General features: G+C 37.2%; 1 protein-coding gene across 10 annotated transcripts in view; it reads right to left on the bottom strand.

Annotated features, from left to right (window-relative positions):
* The window catches only part of CSNK1G3 (casein kinase 1 gamma 3), an 82,139-nt gene that overhangs the window by 41,541 nt on the left and 16,428 nt on the right, over window positions 1-24,170 (bottom strand). For 5 of the 10 annotated variants that reach the window (XR_009820855.1, XM_062018289.1, XM_062018287.1 and 2 more), the window contains 3 exons: window positions 20,868-21,219; window positions 17,552-17,592; window positions 9,079-9,148 (listed from right to left, as the gene is read on the bottom strand). Coding sequence is in view for 6 of the 10 variants with exons in the window: in XM_062018289.1 (XP_061874273.1) it covers window positions 9,079-9,148; window positions 17,552-17,592; window positions 20,868-21,045 (289 nt within the window). In the remaining 4 variants the exon portion in view is untranslated. Of the gene's footprint in view, window positions 1-6,297; window positions 6,411-7,786; window positions 7,962-9,078; window positions 9,149-17,551; window positions 17,593-20,867; window positions 21,220-24,170 lie in introns of those variants that run through there. The other 5 variants (XM_062018288.1, XM_062018286.1, XM_062018292.1 and 2 more) reach the window with 4 other exon arrangements.

Genomic DNA, 24,170 nt, shown 5'->3' with positions numbered 1-24,170 from the left:
AATTAGACACCTAAAACATTGCCCCCCTACATCTGTGATTTCTAAAATAAAGTTCACACATCCAAAAAGTGTGCAAGAATATCCACTGAGGGACTAGAAAATCATGAGAAGTCATATTTATTTCAAACTTACAAATAAGAAACTAGGCTTTACTAATAGTAAATACAGGGCTTGACTCTCAAGCCCTCAGTGAGATGGTTGTGTCACGTATAGTACACACAGAAAAGACCCTGGCAGAAGAGTGGGGTTGTGGAGATGGTGACAGTAGTGTATTCCTTTGTTCATTCAGTCTTCTTGCTGTTTACATGTGCCCAGTTAAGTGGATTTATGAATTATATTGTGCAGATTCATGAATTATATTGTTTTGCATGAGCTTCTTTTCAAAACAAATTTCTTGAAAAGCTAAATATAGAAGATAATCTTGTGTTTATCCAATGAAGAAAAAAACTGTCAGAACATCAAAATATCAAAAAAGGGGTACTTATCCTCCAGTTAGTATTTTTTTTCATTATTGTACACATTAGAATCCCTCCAGTATTTTACCAATATTAGGTCAGACTTTTGTTTTCCTTTTCTACTCTGAATATAAAGGAAAACATGAGTTTTCCTTTGTTTTTCATTTCTTAGAACTAGGTAATGAGTTATAGAATATAATCACTTCTATTCTCTGTCAAATCCGGTTTATCACTCAAATGCTTTATCCCACCATGTTTAGGTAAATGACACTCAGAAAGATTTTAAAACTTACAGGTCTGATTTCCTCTTCATGACAAGACAAAAACAGAATAAAGGAAACATTATTAATAGATTACAAATATCAAACATCTTTAAAATCAAGAAAATCAAGTAGAAGTTATGCCTAGTTCATGAATACCTTGGCTGCTATCTTTTTCAAGAACTTTGGCATTAAACCTGATTTAAGCCTGATGTCGCATGCTGTTCACTGCCATTATCTAATGCAGTATTGTGCTGGTTTTGGCTGGAATAGAGTTAATTTACTTCACAGTAGCTACTATGGTGCTGTCTTGGATTTGTCCTGAAAATGGTGCTGACTGCTGAGCAGTGCTTGCACAGAGTCAAGGCTTTTTGTGCACAGCTGGGACAGTTGACACTGACGCATGAGATATCCCAGATCATATGATGTTATGCTCAGCATATAAAGCTGGTGGAAGAAAGAGAAAGGGGGAGACATTCAGACTGATAATGTCTTCTCAAGTAACTGTTTTGTGTGATGCAGTCCTGCTTCTCTGGGGATGGCTGAACACCTGCTTGTCCATGGGAAGTTGGGAATTAATTCCCTGTTTTGCTTTGCTTGCATGGACAGCTTTTGCTTTCCCTGTTACACTGCCCTTAAGTTTCAAGTTTTCTCGCTTTTACCTTTACAGTTCTCTGCCCCATCCCGTGGACAGGGACTGAGTGAATGGCTCAGCAGGACTGAGGTAGGGTTAAATGACAACAAATACATAACCATTAGCATAGAAACAGATCCATGTCTTTAAGCAAAAATTCCCATCACTTGCTTGAACATATATACTACATAGTGGCTGCAGTTATTCCATGTGTGTTTATTCATTCAGAAAAAAAAAAAAAAAAACAGGAAAACAACTTGATAAACAAGCAGCAGACACTGTCAAAGAAATATGTTAACAGTCCATTGTAGTGTCACCTGTACTTAGCCTTGTGTTCCTAGTCTACTACTGACCTAATTTTGAGCAATATCTTAACAAAATGATTCTATAAAATACAATCTAATTTGTGAAGTCATTAAGCACGTAAGTAGCTTTCCAGTTTCTTGTAATATTCATCTCCTTGTAGTGTTTCCTCTAAGCCAGTCAAGAAGCACACTTATTCTGCACTGTATCTTACTGCTTAGATTGCCTGTTAAATTGGATCCATGAATGGCAGTAAAATATACAAGACTGCACTTGAACACAGAACAGCTTAACTCTGCCTTTCCTATATCCCACTGTACTGTATCTGTAGCTTTAACTTTCATATGTTACAATTCACTGGACTCAAACAAAAAATCCTAAACTGAGTAGATGAAAAATCTGCAGTTATAGCCATCTTCCACTGCACATTTGTACTGATACTATGCCAAAGGTGTAACTGAACAACCTGCCCCAAACACAAGTATTCCCTACTAAGACTCCAGAATCTGTCCTGAATCCTCTGAAAGTATGCAATTAGAGAGACCAGGATGGTACCGTAAGTGTTTTTTTACTTGAACCAAAGCAGCATACACAGAAGGTCATATAACCTTCAGCTATATAGCACTTTATGGCTACTGAAACCATAATCATCTCATGCAAGGGTAGAACCCAAAACATGGAGTGAGACACTGTGTAAATGATATGACTTCAGCACTGCTAAAATGCCATATTGGAAGCAAGAACCACAATACTTTAGACTATGCTACTTGTTTGTAAATAAAAGAATGTTTGCCAATAAATAGTCATATAACAGGAAGATTTTTCCATTAAAGCAGATCTAAGTATTTACATGACTAAAACAGAATTAAATATACATTTTTATTGTAAGTCTTATTAAATCACTCATTTATCTACTGTTCACTATACTCTGTGAACCCTACTATCAAGACTCCTTCACAATTATAACAAACTATTCTATTTTATAAAGCACATTAACATCTGAAATTTGAGTGTGGTGTCACATTCCAAAATCAATATATATTTTTTTATACCAACAGGCTTCTTACAGTCAGTAAAGCTTCTTCTTACAGCACCTAGAGGTTAATTTAAATTTATGTAGTTACCATTCTTACCAGCTCTCTTGCACATATTCAACACAAAAAAAAAAATCTTTAAATCTAAACTGAGAAAATTCTGTAGATTTCCTTAAGCCAAATGCTATAAAGGATTGCCACAAAACAATAAAAACTGACAGCAGCATTTTTTACAGCTTTTGTTGGACTATACTTAAGAAAAAATATTTGTAATTCCCATCATTGTTCATTCACTTAAACACAAACATTAGCACATTTACATTTTATGAATGAGCAACTCAGCCCCCCTGGTACAGTATATCAGCAGCAATAGAATTCAAAATTAAATCAGTTTTCTTCCTCAACATAACAAAATCATAACAGTCATCACTACATAGTGCACATAAACATACACACACAGAGAATCTTAAGCGTTGGAAGGGACCTCAAAAGATCATCTACTCCAACTCCCCTGCTAGAGCAGGCCACATAGAGTAGGTCAAACATGAACATACATTTCTTCTGTCAAGAGATTCATTATTTAGTTGGTTTCACAATAACTTCATAAATTAGGCATAGAGTACAACTTTCTCAGTTCCCTTGCCCTGAATTATTATGTAATAGACTAAAAAATACTTCAACTAACTCCTTGTTTTCCTACATAATAACTTAGAAGTATAAAAATGTAATCAAGTAGAACAATACTAAAACATTTTTTTCAATATATGTTTTCAGTTTAAGTACCCTAAACAGGGTTCCATAAAAAACTGAACAGGTGACACTGAACATTCAAATCTTTCACACACACTCCAGTTCTCAAGCTGGTCTGAACTGAAATTAGATTAAGAATCACATTTTTACCATAAATGTTTTTGCCTTTACCTAAAGGGAAAAGATAAACACTGAAGTACTGAACTTTACTCTTGGCCTTCAAGTCATTAAATACCTTTTCAATACAGAAAACAGGGAAAATAAACCTATGAAGTGCAACATCTACCATGTTAAAATAAATATTCTACTGAGCTTCATTAGCAAAATGGTGAGCAGATTCCACTCCTCTACACAAGCAGCTAAACACCATGCATAAACACTTAGTATTTCCCTGGCTACAGTACCTCAAGATTCAACACAGACTTGTTCTTACACTAACAATACTTACTAGCCAATATGTACATAAGTCATCTGGTAACACTTCTGTATCTTCCAAACTTAAATCATGCCACTATTGCAATCTTCTCCAATATTTAACACAACAGTAAGTTTTTCACCAGCACTCTCCAAATAGTGTGATTCTGTTAAGTCTAAAGCAGGTGCTGACGACCTCACATCTCAAAAACGTATTTTGAAATAGCAGTGCAGAGTGCATTTAGTGCATTTACTTCATGACTGCTTCATGTACTAAATCATGAATAAGACTCCATTATAGAGAACACAATACTTAGCATTCAGTTCAAAATGGCTATAAGCTTTTAAAATACACCACCTTTTTCCATAGTATACAAATATACGGTCTTAGACATGCACTGGCCAATAGTCACCCCAAAAGAAAAGAGTTTGATTGCCAGTTTTAAGACTAGAAGTGTCAACTAGATCTCAGATAAAAACACAGAAGTACAAAGGTTAAGAAAAACAAAACAGTAGTAATAATACCAAGCATCTGCCTTCTCTGAAACATTGATACATCCATTTCAGTCACAAGTAGGACAATCCAAAGATGAACAGATCTTTGCCTCTTTCCAAAATGACCTCAAATGAAAAACTGAAATCTAATAATGGCTACCCCTAGTTGCTATAGGCATGTGCTGTAGTAACAGTCAGTTCTTCCTAAAACAGCAGCATTGCAGTTACAAACTCTATGAAAGCAAGTTAAGCTGTAGGAGCCACCTGCTCTTTTGTTCTACTGGTCAGGCAGATAAGTACAAAAGAAACTCCACTCACTTACAAAGTCTCCCAGGCATTACAATTAATGACCCACAGATTTATTAAAAAATGTCTGGGGGAGAAAAAAAAAACAGGGAATAAAAGTTGAATAGTTTGTATGCTCTTCAACGTACACATAACTTGTTCAATCTGTACACAGCCTCATTACTGAAAAATTGGAACTAAACAATACAATAAATATCCACCTGTTAATGACAAAAAGTGTTTTAAAAGTTGTCAACTGTAAGCTTTTTAAATTGAGAAAATGCTACTGTAGCTGTTTTCTGTGGCCAGGTTTTGGTAGCAGTGGACTTCAGGGGTGGAAACTTCAACTGTATCTATCTGATAAAGCCAGTGCCAGTCAGCTCTAAGACGGGAAGCCCACACTTGAGCAAGTTCCTGGCAAAACCTGTGAACCTGCAGAAAGAGAGGCACACACTGGACCAGGTTTTCTGGCAGGACTTGTGACCCTGGAGGGGACCCACACTGGAGCAGTCAGCACCTGAAGTACTCTTCTCCTCGTGGAAGACCCGTGTTCGGGCAGTGTGTGAAGAGCTGCACCCCATGGAAAGGACCCATGCTGGAGCAGTTCATGAAGAACTGTAGCCCATGGAAGGGGCTTCTCCACATTGGAGCAGTTCATGGAGGACTATGTCCTCTGGCAGGAACCCCACACTGTAGCAGTGGAAGTGTGAGGAGGCTTCCTGCTGAGAAGAAGCAGCAGCAAAGTCCATCTGTTATGAACTGACCATAATCCCCATTTTCCATCTCCCTGCACCACTGAGTTGGGGAGAAGAAAGTGTCTTGGAAAGAAGGAGGGGTAGGGGAAGGTGTTTCTAAGATTTGCTTTTATTTCTTACTTCCCTGTTCTGTTTTGATTTTTCATTAATAAATCAAACCTTCTTTTCCCAAGCTGAGTCTGTTTTGCCTGTGACACTCATTGCTGAATGATCTCCCCTGTCCTCTCACAAACCTTTCATTATATTTCTCTCTCTCCTGTCCAGTTTAGGAGGGGGAATGACAGAAAAACTTAGTGGGCGCCTGGCACCCAGCCAGGTCTAAACCATCATAGTTATATTAAAAAAATTTCTCACTTTTACTGCTCACAACTCCAACTGAGAGAGTAGTTAGTGATTTCTTCTCCTCTCAGTCCCTCTTACTAGGAAAGCACATTGAATTTCGGTGCAGTTAAGTTATGGGTATGGCATATTAAATACATCTGCAGCTCATCTTCTTACCATGAAGAGAAAGACTGATAGCATAAAAAGATCAATTCAAAAATAAGTAATAACCACAAAACTGTTTTCTATTAATTTTTAAAATCTTAGTGTAACTTCAGGTAACGATTCAGCAACACTTTTATCTGTAGATATTGCACTTACAGTAACATACCTTTTTTTGTTATCATTCCTACCTGGATATTAAGAAAAAATACTTTCAACTAAAGTTGTATTAGAATTTCACCTGTAAGTTAATCATTCAGTTAGCCAGATATTTCTGCCTACTAACTGACCTCAGACTTCATGGCAAGTGTCATGATTTCCCAGCCAGCAATGAAGCGCCACGGCAGTCTTTTGCTTGGTGTCCCCCATCCACCCCCACACTCATTAAGATGGTAGAGGTCCCAGTGAAATGGAAGGAAGAATTATTACCAATGATGTTGTGGATTGAGACAAGTGCAGGGAGGGCTCACTGCCAATTATGGTTCTGGGCAAAACAGACTCCAGTACTCAACTTAGAAAGTAAGGAAAGTTTATTCTACTACCTACAAGGAACAGAACAAAAAGCAACAAGGGAGTATGAACATTAAGAAAAATCACACCCAGCACTTTAAGATCTGCCTCCCCCATCCCTCCTTTCTTCCCAGGCTGAGCTCACTGCTCCCAATATCTCTACCTCCTTCCCCCTCACCAGGTCAGGGCAGGGTAGGGAATGGGAGATGTGACCAGTCTCTCACAGATGGGCTCTTCTCTCTTAACTCTTATCAGAGGTGGACAACTCCTCACATTCTTCCCTGCTCCAATATGAGGTCCCTCCCCCAGGACACAGTCCTTAACGAACTTCTCTGGTGTGGGTTCCTCCCAGCAGCTGCGGCCTCTGCCAATACAGGGTCCCTCATGTGGGACGCAGTGAATGAGCATCTCTGGCATGGGTTCTTCCCCACAGTTACAGCTTCAGTGAAGATGGGGTCCCTCACACGAGACACGGTCTCCTCTGGCCATAGTCACTGCACCAGCACAGGGTCTTTAATGAAATGATTCACTGCTCCTGATACGGGATTTTTAATGACATGCAAACATATCACTGCTTCACCAGTCACCTACACAGGATGCAGGGGAGTCTCTGCTACAGCACACCTCCTCCTCTCTTCCCTCACTGACCTTGGAGATCGCATGGTTGCTTATTTCTCTCCCATCCCCTTGCACCACCATCAGCCAGAAAAGAAGAGACAGAAGAAAGAAGAAATAGGATTAAACCCTCCTCTTCTGGCTTCTTCTTAAAAATTGATGACGGAGGCATCTAATTGGCTCAGTCCCAGAAGTGGGTCTGGCTCAGAGGTGGGAAGAGTTTTGAGCAACTTCTTACAGGAGCCACCTTTACAGCCCCTTCCTCCTTACCAAAAAACGCTTCGTGTCAAACCATGACAGTGAGCATGCTCACAATTAATGAATGACAAAATTATGGCAGAAGAGAGGTAGCAATTCTGTACCAACAGAGATTTTTATTAGTAGTAGTTAAATTAGTAGTTAAATAAAAGCTAAATAATTGTGTCAAAAATAAGCCACATCTTTGAACTAATTTTAGGATGATTTTTAATAAGTTTTAGATCCATTTCCTTGAGCTATTAAAAACGTTTCCAAAAAAGCCCAAAAGTACATAAAGTGTTCCCTGTTTAAGAAACATTCTTCATGCTTTCCCTGTCAAACATCTGCATGCTTCTGCACATTTATAGGTATGGTCAGTAAAAAGCATAGTTGAGAGTTAAGTTACAGACTATATGTGAAGATTCTCTCCAAAGAAATACAATTTTGAATTGTTAATACTTTTCATACAAGTTAAAAGTATGTTTTATTAACTACAAAGAACTCATACTCTTAGCTCAGAAGTCCTGTGTGTAAAACCAGCACATATTTTTAATACCTATTTTTCACTTGTTCTTTTATGGAACAGAATTATAAAAGATTCCACAAATTTTCTTGACTGAAGCAAGTCTTACGTCTTCACAGCATTCAAGAAGCAGTCCCCTGATCCCCAAGATGATCAGAGGACTGGAACATCTTTCATACGAGGAAAGGCTGCAGGAACTGGGGCTGTTTAGTCTAGAGAAGAGGAGATTGAGGGGAGACTTTATTAACATTTACAAATATCTAAATGGTGAGTATCAGGAGGTTGGGGCATCCCTTTTTTCTATAGTAGCTAGCAACAATATGAAAGTGATATGGACATGTTCATTCTATATTCCCTGAGATTACTTTCAGCTTAATTAGTATTTTATTGTAGTTTAAGCATAACTTGAAAACTGCTGCAAAATCCAAGCTGCCTTAGATGAAAGAAGAAAAATTAATCTGCATTTAGGAAACAGATAATAACAGTCCATTTTATACAATGAATTTTTACATTAGTAAAAAAAAACCAGAAAAGGTACAGAAAAAGTAACAAGCTAAAAGACCTACAACAAACTATTCTCTGAATTAAAAGAACATTTTCAAGGAAAATATACTGTAAGATATTTTCATAGGATACCATTCATTTTGGGAATATTTTTACTCACTTTCCTAGTTTAAGAAGCTCTGCAACTTTCTAATTGTGAAAGGCACAAAAATGTGAGAAAAGTTTAGATGTTGCCCATAAAAGCAAAAAAATAACTGGCTCATTAAGGGAATCATAAAAGTACTTCTGGGTATGAAAGCACCAAGGGGAGTGAAATGAGAAATTCCAATCTTAATTGCATTTGAAGTTAAATTTCTTTTAAAATTATTAAGAGGCTTAAAACAGGTAAGCAGCAATATATATTGTGTCAAAGAAAAGTGAAGTCAGTCTGGGACTTAAATTATCTAAATATCATAGCAACTTTAAACAAAACTGTGATTAGTAGATTAGCAGTTTGGTCATTGATAGTGTTTATTTGAAAAGAACACATTGGAAATAGTCTAAGGCTACTCAATATAATCATATGGACACACATTGTGTGGTATTTAAGACACATTAAGTAGTCTCCAAATTTCATAGACATAAGGAGTAGAACAAAAAAAGTCTTACAATACTAGAAAAAAACCTCCCACACATTAATCCACTGAGTCATGGGGCCTTTTTTCTGCTTTAAGTAACTATGGACACTTCTATTAAAGGGTTTTACATCTATGAATCAGCACACTTCTGTGGAAAACTATTCCTGAGTTACATCAGAGTAAAATGCATGACACTGCTTTTACCTCCAGATCCTAGCTGCTTGTAGAATCTGTATTCCAAATGTAGCTGTGGTGCTCTCGACTTCATTGGCTCCTGATTTAAAAACAAAAACAACATTTAAAACAAAGCCTCTCTGCCAAAGCTTAAAAGCTAACACAGTAACCTACCACCAGCCAAACTAATCCTATGCTTCCAAGCCTTGTGGGAAGAAGTTTGAATGTTTCTTCCAAAATTACTGGTAATTGAGAAACTAAAAAACCTAAGCTTCAGTCAAGTGAGACTAAAGCACATGGAGACGTTTACATCTTCTATGTACAAATCCAATGACAGATCCACAACGGAACAGCTAAAAAACAATCTACCTCTCCAAAGGATGTGAGTGATAGGTCTTGCAGCTCTCAAAAGGTAGCACTGATATGCAGCTTAAGAGATTGAAAAGACTCTCCACACACCTACTACACAAAGTTTTACCCTATGATCTTGATCAAAAAAACCTAAATAAATCCTTTCACCAAATATTAACACCTTAGCAGAAATTAAGCAGTACCATTCTAAAATATAAATCTGAAACAAAAAAGACACAAGAATAAGTTGGTAGTTAAATGTTTTCCCAACATAATAAACATGAATTAATGAAATCTTAGTTCTGTGTTCTACATACTAATGTGGCAAGGTCTCACAGCATAAAATGAAACAAGATCAAGCACTGGAGCACACAAGCGGCATAAATGTAAGACCTAGCTTCTTCAGTATTTCCCTTTTCAAAGTTAAGTTACTTCAACAAGATTCTTAATTTGCTACAGCATGTTTTAGAAGATATGTGTGTTTTTTTGAGATATGTAAGGCCTTCTCATTGATCAGTGATAATCTTGACACTAACTGAGCATTTGTAAAAGCAGTTGGTGCATGAAGAACACTACAGCAGATAATTAGTGAAACAGTTATTACCAGCAATTTTCAGGAAAAGTTTGGGGAAGGTGCTCATCTCTTTCCTTGCACCATGTTCTCCAAAAATGTATGAAACTGTGCTGTTTCCCAGTGGCACATTCAGACCATAGAAAATATAATCCATCCAGACAGAGCTGGTCAGGAAGGATGCTTCAGTCCAGGTGGACTGCAGGGAGTGTTCAGGATGTTTAGGCACATCTGCTCCTGAGTTAAGTATATGTCATAGGTGACTTCAAGTTCAAGAGCAGCAGCATCAGGTGAAAGAGCTGCAGGAAACCATTAATAGACTATGTAGCATTAGAGGATGTTCTGGTTTAGCAAGGAGCAGCTTTTGGCTTAGTAACAGGGGGAGCGGGTTGCAGTGAAGACCCGGTAAAGAGTTTGCGGACCCTCCCCCGGCTCCTGGGTTCAGACCCACCTCCGGCCTGGCTGGGCCAATCTGGCGCCTCTGCGATCACTATTTAGGGGACGGGAATTTGAAATGCGAGTCAGGAGGTGTAAGAGGGATACAAGATGGAGGCGACCACGCGGACCCTTCAGCCAGAGGAGGAAGGAAGGAGGAGCAGTGGAGCGGAGACCCTTCTGCAGGCCGTGGCGAGAATGCAAGCTGTGTCCCTGAAACCTGTGGAGATCCGTGGCAGGACTGAGAGCCACCAGCAGCTCCATGTGAGTGAGCCCGGACGGGCGAGGGACTGTGTGGGGAGACGGCCATGGCCCAGGCCGTGTTGGAGAGCCTGCACGCCGCAGAGCAGCCCCACACGAGAAGCAGAGAGGAGCTGCAGCCTTTGGACTGGGTGCACGTCGGAGCAGCCCGTGCAGGGCTGCCACGTGTGTGAGCTACCCCACGGACTTGCAGGGAGGACTGGTGTGGAGTTGGCACGTCCTGAGGAGGGACAGACGGCAGAAGCTATTGGGAGCAGACTGACTGAGACCTCCACTGCCTGCCCCCCCGAACCGTTCAGGGGGGGGGGCAAGGTAAAAACCCCGGGATCAGGGCTCTGAGCCCGGGAAGAGGGGAGGTGTGGCGGGAAGGTGTTCTTAAAAAGGCTGGTTGGACTCTTCATTGACGTATTCCTCTGTGTTGTTTCGTTTTGGTTATGTTTTGGGTTTTTGTGGGTATGTTTTAGTTGATGTTGCATTAAATTATTTTCTGGTTTTTTTTCTTCCCCAAACCGAGTGGCCTGGTCTGCTTTGTCCTGAACCTTAAGCGGCAATTAAGCCCTCCCTGCCCTCGAGCAATTCTCAGCCTCTTCGGTACTTGAGGCTAATCGTGGTCTTTTGTTCCCTGATGGGCCTAAACCACGACAGAGGAGCAGAGGTGGAGACTGCCAGATGGTTCCACAAACAGGTACAAGCCTCCAGTGAAACTGAAATGCCTTGGTAAGAAAAAAAAAGCAGGACCCCCCCCCTCATAACCTTCCCTTCCAGAGCGTCAATTACAAATAAGAATTAGGCATTAACAATGAGGGACACAGACAAGCAAAGTCCAGAAGGGGAAAACTCAGCAAACAGTTCACCATCAGCTGCTTCACCAGTAACAAGTAACACGCACCGTAAAAAGCAGCAACAGGTGCTCATTGTGGGTGAGCAGCAGATGTAGTCTACCTTGACTTCAGCAAGGCTTTTGAGACTATGTCCCACGACATCCTTGTCAGAAAGCTCAGACAGTGTGGCTTGGATGAGTGGACGGTGAGGTGGATCGAGAGTTGGCTGAATGACAAAACCCAGAGGACAGTAATCAATGGCACAGAATTAAGTTGGAGGCCTGTGGCCAGAGGAGTTCCATAGACATCGGTTCTGATGTCCAACTTCTTCATCAGCCACCTGGATGAGGGAACAGAGTGTACCCTCAGCAAGTCCCCTGATGACACCAAACTGGGAGGACTGGCTGATCCACCAGAAGGCTGTGCTGCCATTCAGCAGGATCTTGACTGGCTTGAGAGTTGGGCAGAGAGGAACCTCATAAGGTTCATCAAGGACAAGTGCAGAGTCCTGCATATGGGGAGGAACAACTCCATGTACCAGTACAGACTGGGGACTGACTCTGCTCTGCAGAGAGAGACCTGGGTGTCCTGGTTGATAATAAACTAATCATGAGCCAGCAATGTGCCCTCATGGCCAAAAAGGCCAATGGCATCCTGGAATGCATCAAGAAAAGTCTGTTCAGCAGGTCAAAAGAGGTTCTCCTCCTCCTCTACTCTGCTCTGGTGAGGCCTTATCTGGAATCCTGTGTCCAGTTCTGGGCTCCCCAGTTCAAGACAGACAGGGAACTTCTGGAGAGAGTCCAGCAAAGGGCCACCAAGATGATCAGGGGACTGGAACATCTTCCTTACAATGAGACACTGCTAGAACTGGGGCTATTTAGTCTGGAGAAGACCGAGGGGGATTTCATTAATATTTACAAATTTCTAGATGGTCAATGTCAGGATGTTGACGCATTCCTTTTTTTATTTTATCTAGTGATAGGACAAGGAGTAACAGGATGAAGCTGGAACACAGAAAGTTCCATTTAAACATAAGGAAAAACTATTTCACAGTGTGAGTGAGGGAGCCCTGGCACAGTCTGCCCAGTGAGAGTATGGAGTCTTCTTCTCTGGAAGTTCTCAAAACCCGCATGGATGCATTTCCTGATCCCTAGATCTGCTTGAGCACGGCAGCTGGACTAGATGATCTCTAAAGGTTCCTTCCAACACTTGTTATTTTATGATTCTAGAAGCCTGTGTGCAATCATGAGAAACTTAGTTATTTCCCTCTACAGACAAAGCCCCTGTCAGGGTACATTTATGCATTTGATTTTGCCCTTAATGCTTGAGGCCTAAAACTAAAGAGAGGGCAATGTAACAGTTCCTAGAAAAAACAAAGACAACTCAGTGTTTTGTTGGTTTTTGGCTTTTTTTTTTTTTTTTATTTCCACAGCATTCATCCTTAGCTGAACACTGGAATTCTTTTCAAAGAAACGAGCAAGAACTTTCTAAAACAAGCAAGACTATTGGGCCATCTACTTAAAGTTTACAGTTTGAGATGAACACACAAAACTTACTGTCAGGTACTCCAGACAGATTTCCCTTAGCAAGACATTTGACCGTAAATGGGCACCTAAGAAAATCTGAGGTATAAGTAAATCCGCTATGCAGCATATTAGAGAAATATCTTAACTTTTTACAAAATCTTACAAATTTAGCTGACTTTGCCTGGAGTAGTATTATACAAGTATGGTAGTTGTACCATTCTGCATAGTCTCTAACTGAAGTTCACAATTCTCCTTGATAAGAGGAAAAATATTTTAGTCCATAAGATTCTGCATGTCTACAGAATATATTAAGACAAGATACTACCTTATCGTCAGTTTTATTTTAGTCAATTAAAAAGTTTTTCCTTAATTGATAGGACATTAACAACTTAATCACCACTTTGTTATAAGATGCTCCCATATAAGGATGAAAAATAGCTTGTATGTATTCAATTTATGTAAATAGACTGAAACATTTGTCCTAGGGGAAAAAAAAAAAAACAAAACTGTTTCCAATTTTTGAAATACACATCTACATATTTTCAAATGAATGTTGCTTGTTCAGTCAGCAGCAGGAGACAGTTCTGACAAGCCTCCAGAGGAAAACGTTCTCAAACAAGTCTACTTGACAACAGCACATTAACCAAAGACTTAAGTTAAATCCTGTACAGCAGGGACACAAATACTTTTTTTCCCTCCAGTAATGGTGAAAAAAATACTGGTTAATATGTACTTGTCAGCGATTTATGGGCTGACACACATCCAGAATTGCCTTAGCTTTAAAAGAAGGTTTAGATATCTTGTATGTTTAATAATACCAAACATACAAGGGAGATACAATCTTTTGTTCAACAGAACTTGCAAGAACAAGTTAATCACAAAAAAAAAAAATTGTTCCTTGACATCACAGTATGCAGTTAGCTACTCACAAATGAGAAAGGAGAGATAAGGATAAATCAAGAGAAAGGAATACACCACTGTAACTACATTTTTATAAGCAAGTCTAAAAAGCATATTCAAGAATAAAAAGAAATAGCAAATCATGGCTCTTTCTATTTTCATTAGTATTTCAGTATATTTCAGCATCCAAAAATAAGCTTGGGGACATGCAACTGTCCAAAAAATGATCCCAGAGAACTTTGAGGTCAAGGTCTCTTCTTGCCAAAAGAAATTAGTATTTTATTCACTCAAAAAACCTCAAGTCTTAACTAAAGTGTCCTAAAAGAACTGATCCCAGATTTCCACAATGTTCTATAAACAATCTTCACTATACTACCTTTTACTTCAAGACCTCTATATACAAATATATATAAAATAGCTTCTTTTCCCTCTAAGAGAGCATTTCTCACTCTCAGTTAGTGACTCAGTCTCCTTGCCATCAATAAATTCATGTGTAGTTTACTAAGCCCCAGTTACCAGAGCAGGAAAAACAACAGCTGCTTAGCTCATCAGAAAGGTTCTTTTGAACCAAGTTTTTCTCCCTCTTTTTTTGGGGATATACCACTTCCTTTCTAAGGGGCTTTGACAAAAGAGTTTACTTACTCTAACCATGTAGTTAGAAATTAACTCTGATGTTAACCAAGAGCACAATATAAACATTCAGCTAAGACCTACTTTAACTTCTAGTAATCATGCAATACTCCTACTGAGTATATGCTCTATCTCTGCTTCATATTTTCTTAACTAACACCAAACAAAAGCTATATTCAGGAAAAAAAATCTTTAAAGAGGTAGATCTCTCATTACAGGAAAAGATCAGTCTATTAGAGTTGAATTTGATTAAGATTTGCAACAACTTTCTCAAGAAGTTCTGAAATGACATAACTCTAGACTGCAGCCATTCTTTAAAACAAAAGGAGGGAAAAAACCCCATTCCGATCTTGGAATCTTTCAACATACACTCTACCTATAATTTTAAGCGTTATAATCTTACCAGGTGAATTATTAATGAATCAATCAAGTAAAGTACAGATTAAAAGCAGTAGTGACTGACTCATAACTTGCTATTTCTCACCCAAAGACTGAAAGAAAAAATGGTTTCTTTCCAGAAGAAGCTCAAGCAGAAATTCCTTTAGTTTGTATTTGGTTAGTGGTTAAGTAGCCTACAGAAGAGATAAGTTTGGGCAACCGTGAAATTTGTCAAAGGTTAAGGGAAGAAGAATGAAGGAGAGGGAAGATCTGAATAGGGAATAAGAGGCTTAGAGGGTCACATAATGCAAGAAATAATTTTAAAAATACAAGAAGTGAGCAGGAAAGGTACAGTTCATGTATACCAAATACTTATTGCTGAAGAACTATCTGATGACAAAATATCACTTTGTATACCAATAGACCCACAGAAACATACAAACATCACTGGACAAGGCACAATAAAGCTAAGTTCTTAGAGTCTCATTCCAGTTCATTAAAAAAAAAAAATCCGTTCTGACTTGAGTATCTGCCCAAAACGAGTCTTACTGAAAAAAAGACAAAGTAAGATCCTAGAGCATAGCTGGTTTACCAAAATAAAAATGGATTTACATATAAACTTCAATCATGAAAATCCATACATTGAATAACCCTGAGGCCTCACATAGAAAAGAATATTTCAACTATTTCTTTACTCAGGTGAATGCTGCAAAGTTGCCACAGGCATCACAAACATACTTGTATAATTTTGTCCATGAGGAAAGCATTAATTTAACACAATGAAAAGTTTAAGTCAACAGTAGTAATAAAAACTATTGGCTTTTAACACCAGAAGCACTTCTGCAAGCTGCTTTATTCAAGCCTGGAATGTAACTCACACATTCCTCACATTAAAGTATATCATTACTGTTATACACATGAAACTTCTGTCATAGGAGGTGTCTTGCACCTCACAAGAAAACAGTCCATCAAAAATTGAATGCTAACACATGGAATATAAATATAATTTTAGGATACTGAAGGAGAGATTAAAACTAACTGACAAGGTGAACTGCTTAGACTAAAATTAATAATTTAAGTAAAATCATTCACAAGGGCTAAATATGAACTATAACATGTAGAACACAAAAAATTGCAAGTGCTTCATTCTCATTAGGCCTATTACTGATGTCCAAGCACAAAAGGTATAAGTGCCAGAGACAGGGAAAACTGATCATTTTACATTTTAGAAGGGAAATAATGGTATATCACAAGCAAGTACAACCTCCTAGTTGTTAGATTAAAGTCCTAGCAATAGGACTTTTTTTCCCATAGGAAAAGAAAAACAGAAAAAAGCAAAATTCAACTAAATCCTACAGTTTTATGCAGATGCTTTTAATAGACTGAATCCCTTGAATTTGTTTCCAAAGTGGAAAAGAAATGAAAGTTATTTTTAAAATTAACACCATAATAAAGGAAGTTACTTTTTCTACATGATAAATGTATTTTTACCATACAATGATGATATGTTATTTTCACTATGATTCCCTCCATCTCTTGTTTATTGCAATGATACTATAGCTCTTCATATCACTAATGTAAGTGGATAACTTAACTCCATAATTCTTCAAGCACTAGTAATAGGTTAGATATATTTACTACAGTTCCTCAGTGACTTTCAACTGAGTTACTTAGTAATGATATTTCAAATTTTTTGCACAGCTGTATGAATCACGGGAAAGAACCCAAAAGTTGCCACTAAACAATATCTTTAAAAGTTGAAATGAACTGAAATAGCAGCTGAGTTTATTAATACCTACATACACAATAAAAAAGGTTTTACCAAGACCCACTGAACAGATTATGAAGTTCACTTTTTAATCTGATCAAAAGAGAAATTTCAAGACAGTAATCACTATCTTGCAAACTATTTTTACATGTGCTTTATATTTAAAAAAGCCTTGTACTCAGAAGAATTCTCACATCATTTTCAATTTCTAACAAATATTTGGAATAAATTCAAGGTATTTTAAAACAAAACTAGTCTTTATGTGGTATAAGCACAAACCCCAAAACTGCATTCAGTTGCAGCAACTCCTGAACAAAGTATTTTTTTACGCAAAGATAGTGATATAAATATTTTTCAGGACTTTCTAATATACACTTGTAGTGCTGCCAGATTGTTCATCTAAAGCCATGTATTTCTGTTTCCATAGTTTACCTTGCACTTTATAGAGCCAGGAATTCACCATACTATGCTTTAAAAAACGCTCTGTCCTACTGCAACGACAACAAAATAGGAGTCCTCAAATTCTTTCAATGACCCAAAGTAAACAAATGAACTTCCTCTTGAAATTCTTTGGTTACAAAAACAGTTATTTATCAAGTCACAAGACTGCTGAGTATATTTTTGAAGTAGCAGTCAATCATCATCAACTTGATCAAAACACTTAGCAGAACAGTGATAACAATTAACACTTCTTTTACTCAATATGGCTGAAGTATATAATTACATCTATCATTAACTGTTTTCATCTAGTCAGTTGAAAACTTAAAAGACTGTTAAAGATAACAATTAAGGAAATTAAAGCATTATATATGAAAGGAAAATTTTAGCTTCTCATCCCAAATCCTTAAAAAGAATAACTTACCAGTTTAATTGCCACATATTCATTTGTGTATAAATTTTTTCCTTGAAAAAAAAGAACAAGAACAAGAATGTAAGACATTGGCTCTCCTGTCAAAAAATGCCATCTAAACCTCAAGAAAGGCTTTGAAACATTTTTGATCTAATGTGCCAGATGTTCTAGTAGTGATTTGAGAAAAAGTGGTTTTATTAGCCTAATATCATACTTCAAAGACAACTTTTTTCTTAAATAGCCTAAGAAGCAATTTCACAGAGAGAGCTTCATCTATTCCACCAAGTTTGCAAAATTCTTAACACAGCAGAAAAGCTTAAAAATAGGGAAACTAATATAAAGTGGATTGAACTACTGTACATTTTCATATTTATTGCTAGAACTACTTAAAATTTATTTTTAAATTATCATGTGGCTTTGTAACACCAGACAGTGAAGTTGTAATTAACTAGGGCTACTTTTTCCTGCATTTTGCTACTTACTAAGCTTGAAGTTAAAATAAACAGGGCATGAATGACTAAAATATTCATCAAGATTTACAGGTATAAATGTAGATTATAAAAAATAAAAAAATATGTTGTCACAACATTTTTCATTTTTCTACAGTCTACAAATGAGTTGATAGTGTACCACTTTTAATGCCTATGCTACTTTTGTCTCTGTAATATTACTCAGGTCTGAATTTAACATATTTAGTTTGGTTTAGTTAAAGAAATAAAAAAAAGGAAAGGACAAGGACCAAGACAAAAAGATTCCCTGTGAAGACTGTAGCATTTATACTTAAGACCAGGATCTCAGCTCCAATCCTTATTTTTAAAAATGGAGTACTCTTGCAAAGCTGAAAAAAAAATACATTACAATCACTTCTCTGTTAAAGGGCCAACTTTTCACAAAGCAAATTACCTGAAGGCTGTGCAATAATAAACACTATAACAGTATGTGCAGCATGCCCACAACAAAGAATGGATAACTCTAAGATGTATCGGGGGATTAGATTAGAAACCCAGATATCTTAAACAGATTTTTCTTACCTTGTGATTATTTGAATTACATTTTTGACAAAAGATGTACTTGGTTTGAATTTGCTTCTATGTTCTTGCACGGTATTAAAATCTACAAGACATTTTAAGAAACTCTTGCAGGGGCTCTGCTCATTCACTCTATTAGTAATATAAATCAGCTACTGGAGTACCTAACAAATCCAGTTACCGTTAAGTGACTAGATAATGGGTTCTAGTACCCAAACAAAGTAATGACAGAGTTAAACATCAGAAGAGACAGTATAACTTTCAACATGGTGACCAAGACAATTCTCTTTTTAAAATATAGAAGATAGCAGATTTAACAGATGAGTACTGCTCATCTGTCTCTGAACACAGAATAGGTAGTCTGGCCATTTCTGTCCTCTCAGAAAAAAACTACAATGATTCCATACTTTTAAACAAACTTTTATTTCCTGAAATGTAACTTTAACAACTTTATTCTTCTCTTGCTTTTTAAGATTTGACTCTAAGACACACCCTCAAAGCATATCCCAAGTAAATTGCTTGTGTACATCTTCCTAGGAAGGATCCCCATGTGTGTAGTTACTACTGTAGTAATGTAAACACAAAATAAATAAATTGAAATCCGAATCTATAATTTCAATCTTATTTCCTGTTTTCAGGAACATACATTTAAAATCTCTTATTCTACAAGTAACAATTAAGAAGGAGTTGAAATATTTACTATATATGCAAAGAAAAGCAGATGTGATAAAGACAATGCTTGTACTTTTCCTGTTAGCTGTTGCAGGACAGTACACTACACTTACCATCCTCCTGTTTCTTGCATTTCCTTGTCCTACTTTATTTCAGTACTATCAGACTTTAAGTCTTTTAACTCTAATACTGTATTTAGAATGAAAGAGATCATTTCACTCTGTATCTGCTTCAAGCAAATATGTTAATCTGACATTTATCTGAACTAAGACAGTCAACTCTATGCTGCAACTACTCCAAGATAACAGGCAGAGAAAAAATTAACTATTACAGTTGCCTTCAGTAATAATTGTTACAGTAATTACACTGGATTTATATAGTTCTCAAGGGATTTAAAAGAAAAATTCTAATTCAAAACCAGTTTAGAAAAAATTTAAGAAAAGTTCAAGACAGAGTTTCAGCTTGACTTGTGAACTAGTCACATATAGATAACACTGTAAAGATCAAAATACATCAATCTTGTATAACTATTAACAGAAATAACAAGAGTACCTCTTATTGAGACTGTGCTAAATTCAATATCCTCAGTGAGAGCTCCAGCAACATTATCTTTCATGTCTCCATAGTATTAGTACACTAAGCTTGCTTACATTCTGACTCAAGATTATAAAAAAGATCCGCAGAAAGCACTATATTAAAACCATATTTTATGTATATATAAGCTAATATATTTTATGCAAGTACTATGTTTAAAACATTGCCTGAAGCTCAAAGACTATCAGTTCTACTAGAGGCAGCTCAACAGAAACAAAATACCTACATAGCTCATCCTAATCCCAAATACCTGACTTGTGAATCCATCTCTCTTTACCCTAATTATGCTGTCATCATACAAATTTAAGCCCCCAAAACCAAATACACACCCTTCCAAGAGCACACACCCATCATTCAGTGTCTATTTTAATAAGTGGTAATATTTATTGCTTTGCTGTCCAAATTCTCCAAGATTCCACAGGTCCTTCTCAGTCTGTCCCTTTGTCATTTTATTTTCATGTATCTATTCAGTAGGGAACTAGCTGAATTACTCATGTCCTAGATTGTTTACAGATGGATTCTCATTGCTCCTGCCTAATATCACCATTTAGCCTCATTACATAGCTACTGATGGAAAGGAAACCACGGAATTCAAGTACTTGCATCTATTAAGAACACTACAGTGACCACTACACTGTCTCCAAGACCTCAGTATTGCAAGTCACATATAGCTGCAAATACCTGTGAAGAAACTGCTTCGGGAAGCCAAGAAATATGGCATAACACAGTAACCATTAAGTAATTTCCAGTATCTTGGAAGAGACAATCGACTGAAACATTTTTAGAATTTCTAACAGGAGACATTGTGGCACTAAAAATGTTTCAGTCGATTGTCTCTTCCAAGATACTGGAAATTACTTAAGTATTTGCACTTGCAAGCATCAAGCCACAGAAGATGTGCAGTGCAAATTTAAAACTACTTTCAGGCTTCAGATAGGTTAAGAGCTGTATTGTGTGTTCATGTGCCTGTCTGCATACCCAGACTGCATACTATGGCCTTCAGTAATGTAAATTGAAAGAAACAAGAATCTTACCTAATCGTAGTTCTCCAAAGTTCCCACATCCAATCTTTTTGCCAACTCTGAAGTTAGGGCCAACCATTAACACTCCAGAACTTGAAGAGTCAGTTCCACATGGATTATGGCCTGACTTCCCACTAGGCCGTGTCATTCTTTCATCTGGTTTGTCCTTGTCTTTCTTTTTATTATCCATGTCAAGTTTACAGTACTCAGCATTGATTTTGTCTTCTTTTTAAAAATCAGTATAATCAAGCTCCAATTGGAAAATCTGAGAAGGAAAACATGATTCTTGAAGTATCCAGCTGGTTACTGTCAGTAAGCAGTCAACAGCAGTATGCTCATCCCATTCATAAAGCCTTGGTAATATCTGTGGTAAAAACATATCTTCAGAATGCATACCACCAGCAATTCTTACCAATATTTATAGGACTTATGTTAGTGCAAAGCAGTGGGGAAGGGGGGGGGGGGGGGGCGGGGAGGGGCAGGGGGTATACAATAAGATTCTTGTACAAGATTACTCTTCCTTCCCCTAGTCATACAGTTAAGTTTTAACCAAGCATATTTGTTTTATAGGTCCTCCATGAAAAGCACTGTGCAGTTGAAGCCTCTGATTCTAGCATGCGTAGCAAGAGGTACTGGTGTAACTGAAGTGAATTTAAAAAAAAATCCCAAAGTTTAACACAACAGATTTTTTTATTTATAAAAACACAAACCTATAAAACTACATCTTGAGTACACATTCAAAATCAACGTCTAGACATTAATTGCATCTTACATCAGCTCGGCAAAAGAAAGCACTCTATTTCTGGTTTGTATTTTTTTTCCTTCCCAAGCAGTTTTTGTTGATGTAAGAAAATGCTCAAGCTGCAAAGTTTCCAACTGCATAGAAAAACATTCAAATTCCAAATTATTCTGTTATCGTCTCTGAATTATAATTTCTGAGATGCAAAATTTATAAACTCATGGCAAAGATGCTTCAGTTCTTTCAGTAACTCCTAGAAGTCTCAAAACAGACGACATTTACTTTTTCTTCCCTGCTCCATTTAATTTTTGCATAAATTTTCTTCCCCACTCCTGCACTACCATCTAGCATCACTGCTTAGACAATAATTCCAATATGGATTTCAGCAAAAACAAAATGTTAGCTTACTACTGCAATAAAGAACCCCAAGAAATCTTTCCTTCTTATCTTGCCAATAAGAATAGTGCATACTGTTTTCTATCTGACAACAGTTGTTTAAAAACTCAAAATTCATTGGCAAGATAAGTTAAAGATATATTCAAAGTTATTTTGCTACATTTGCTTCAATGTTGAGAATACATTGGGTCAAAGACAACATCCTCTGAAACAATGTACTGCATTTCCTAAAAGATTGCCTAAAGATCATCATTGGGAGCTTATTTTGAACACTTCAAACAGAAGACATTTTCTCAAAGTAAAATTATTGCTCAAATCTTAACATTAATGCAAGATTTTAAAATAAAAGAGCCTGTAGAGAAGAGATATCAACAAATATGAACAAAATTGCATACGCTGAATCACGGATATTCATAGTATGTTCGTAACTAGGTGACTTTTAACAATTACTAATCAACAGCTGACTAACCATCTGAACAATAAAGTACAATGAAATTTGTTTGGCAAATGAACATTGTCATCTTACTGTGAAATAGAAAATCAAAAATTTATTTTTAGAATAATCAAAAAACAGATACACGTTCCAGTGCAAGTAGATTTACTTAATGCAAGAGAAAAATAGTAATGATGGCATTTTTGTGGTGTAGCATAGAAAATAAAGAAATATAGCAGCATCTTTGGCTACAACATAATCTTGCAGACTCATGCACCGCCACTAAACACCCTAAAATCACTTTCTGAACGACAGATCTCTGAGGAATAGGCTCACTGGAAAACAACAGGTAATTTTTCCTTGCCCACTGTGCTACAAAAGCTAAGAATGAAATAAGAAAACTAGAAATGGAGTGTGTTACGGGCACCATTTAGTAGTCAGAAAGAAGATCAGTGCATTTGTTGTAGTGGAAGGGATAAATATTTCAAGTAGCAAAGAAAAAGGTCTTACACTCCATCTTATTGGTTGTGCAGTGAGAAGTAATTCCATGACTCTTCTCGTGGTTTTTTTTTTTAGTACTAACACACTTCATGGCAAACACAAGCAATGCACTTAAGTTACGCATATTGTATATGCATTACTATAAAGGCAGTAATGCACATTATAGCACCAAAGAGTAAAGAAATCATAGTTATTAACATAAAGCTTTGTTCATCTCAATAGCAATGAAAGGTCAAACTATCTAACACTATTTTCCACATAATTAAATCTTCACATTAAGGCACTAATAGTTCATACCAGTGTTATCAATGGACTCCTCAACATGGCACCAGGACTACAGAAGGGACTGGGCATGCAGAACAACCCGAAGAAATCCAATTCTGATTTCAGAATGAATATGATACTTAGCTTACAAGTTTCCCATAGCTTACCTGTTGATACACATACAATATCTAATTATATGTCAAACAAGTTTAAAGTTATACTTTTCTCATGCATCATAACTTTGTTTAGAAGCTAAGTGAGCAGAAAACTTAAGTTATAACAGGCTGAGTCCTGAAAGTGCCAACAAGTAAGCTGTGATGCACCAGGAGCATGGAATAATAATCTGAGGACAAAGGGCACCAGAAAATCAGTTTCAGCAGTAAAGCAATGGTGATCTCTAAGAGAACAGTTGTGAGCCAAACAAAGTCCATCATCATCATCAAAGCTGCCAATCTCACAGTTTCAGCTCATGTTGCTATGAAACAGTACCAGAGGGCAACTTTCAAGTACAGATGGCTTAGTGTTTATATAATGTGCATTAGCTGCTCTGTGTGCATGCTTGTGCAAATGAAGTGTAATAATTAACAAGGCATTGGAGCTTCCCCAGTAAGAAATTATTCTGCACAATACTTTTTGATCTATCTATAAACATGATAAATCTTTAATTCAGAAAGTCCAAAGAAACACAAGGAAAAATTTCTTCACTGTGAGGGTGACAGTACTGGAACAGCCTGCCCAGATGTGTTGTGGAGTCTTTTTCCCTAGAGACATTCTAAACCCACCTGGATGAGTTCCTGTGTGACCTACTCTAGGTGGTCCTGCTCTGGCAGGGGGCTTGGACTAGATGATCTTTTGAGGTCCTTTCCAACCCTTCAGATTTTGTGATAACCAAGCCCACTCCTTAACAGAATTAAGTTACTAGAGATGTAATAGGTTTAGAATCTTCATTTTAAATTTACTATATCCGCACATTCAAATACCT

The sequence above is a fragment of the Colius striatus genome, chromosome Z (assembly GCF_028858725.1).
Source record: "Colius striatus isolate bColStr4 chromosome Z, bColStr4.1.hap1, whole genome shotgun sequence".
NCBI classification, from domain to species: Eukaryota; Metazoa; Chordata; class Aves; order Coliiformes; family Coliidae; genus Colius; species Colius striatus.
The sequence above is the reverse complement of the archived record's forward strand: the minus strand, read 5'-3'. Positions and strand labels throughout refer to the sequence as shown.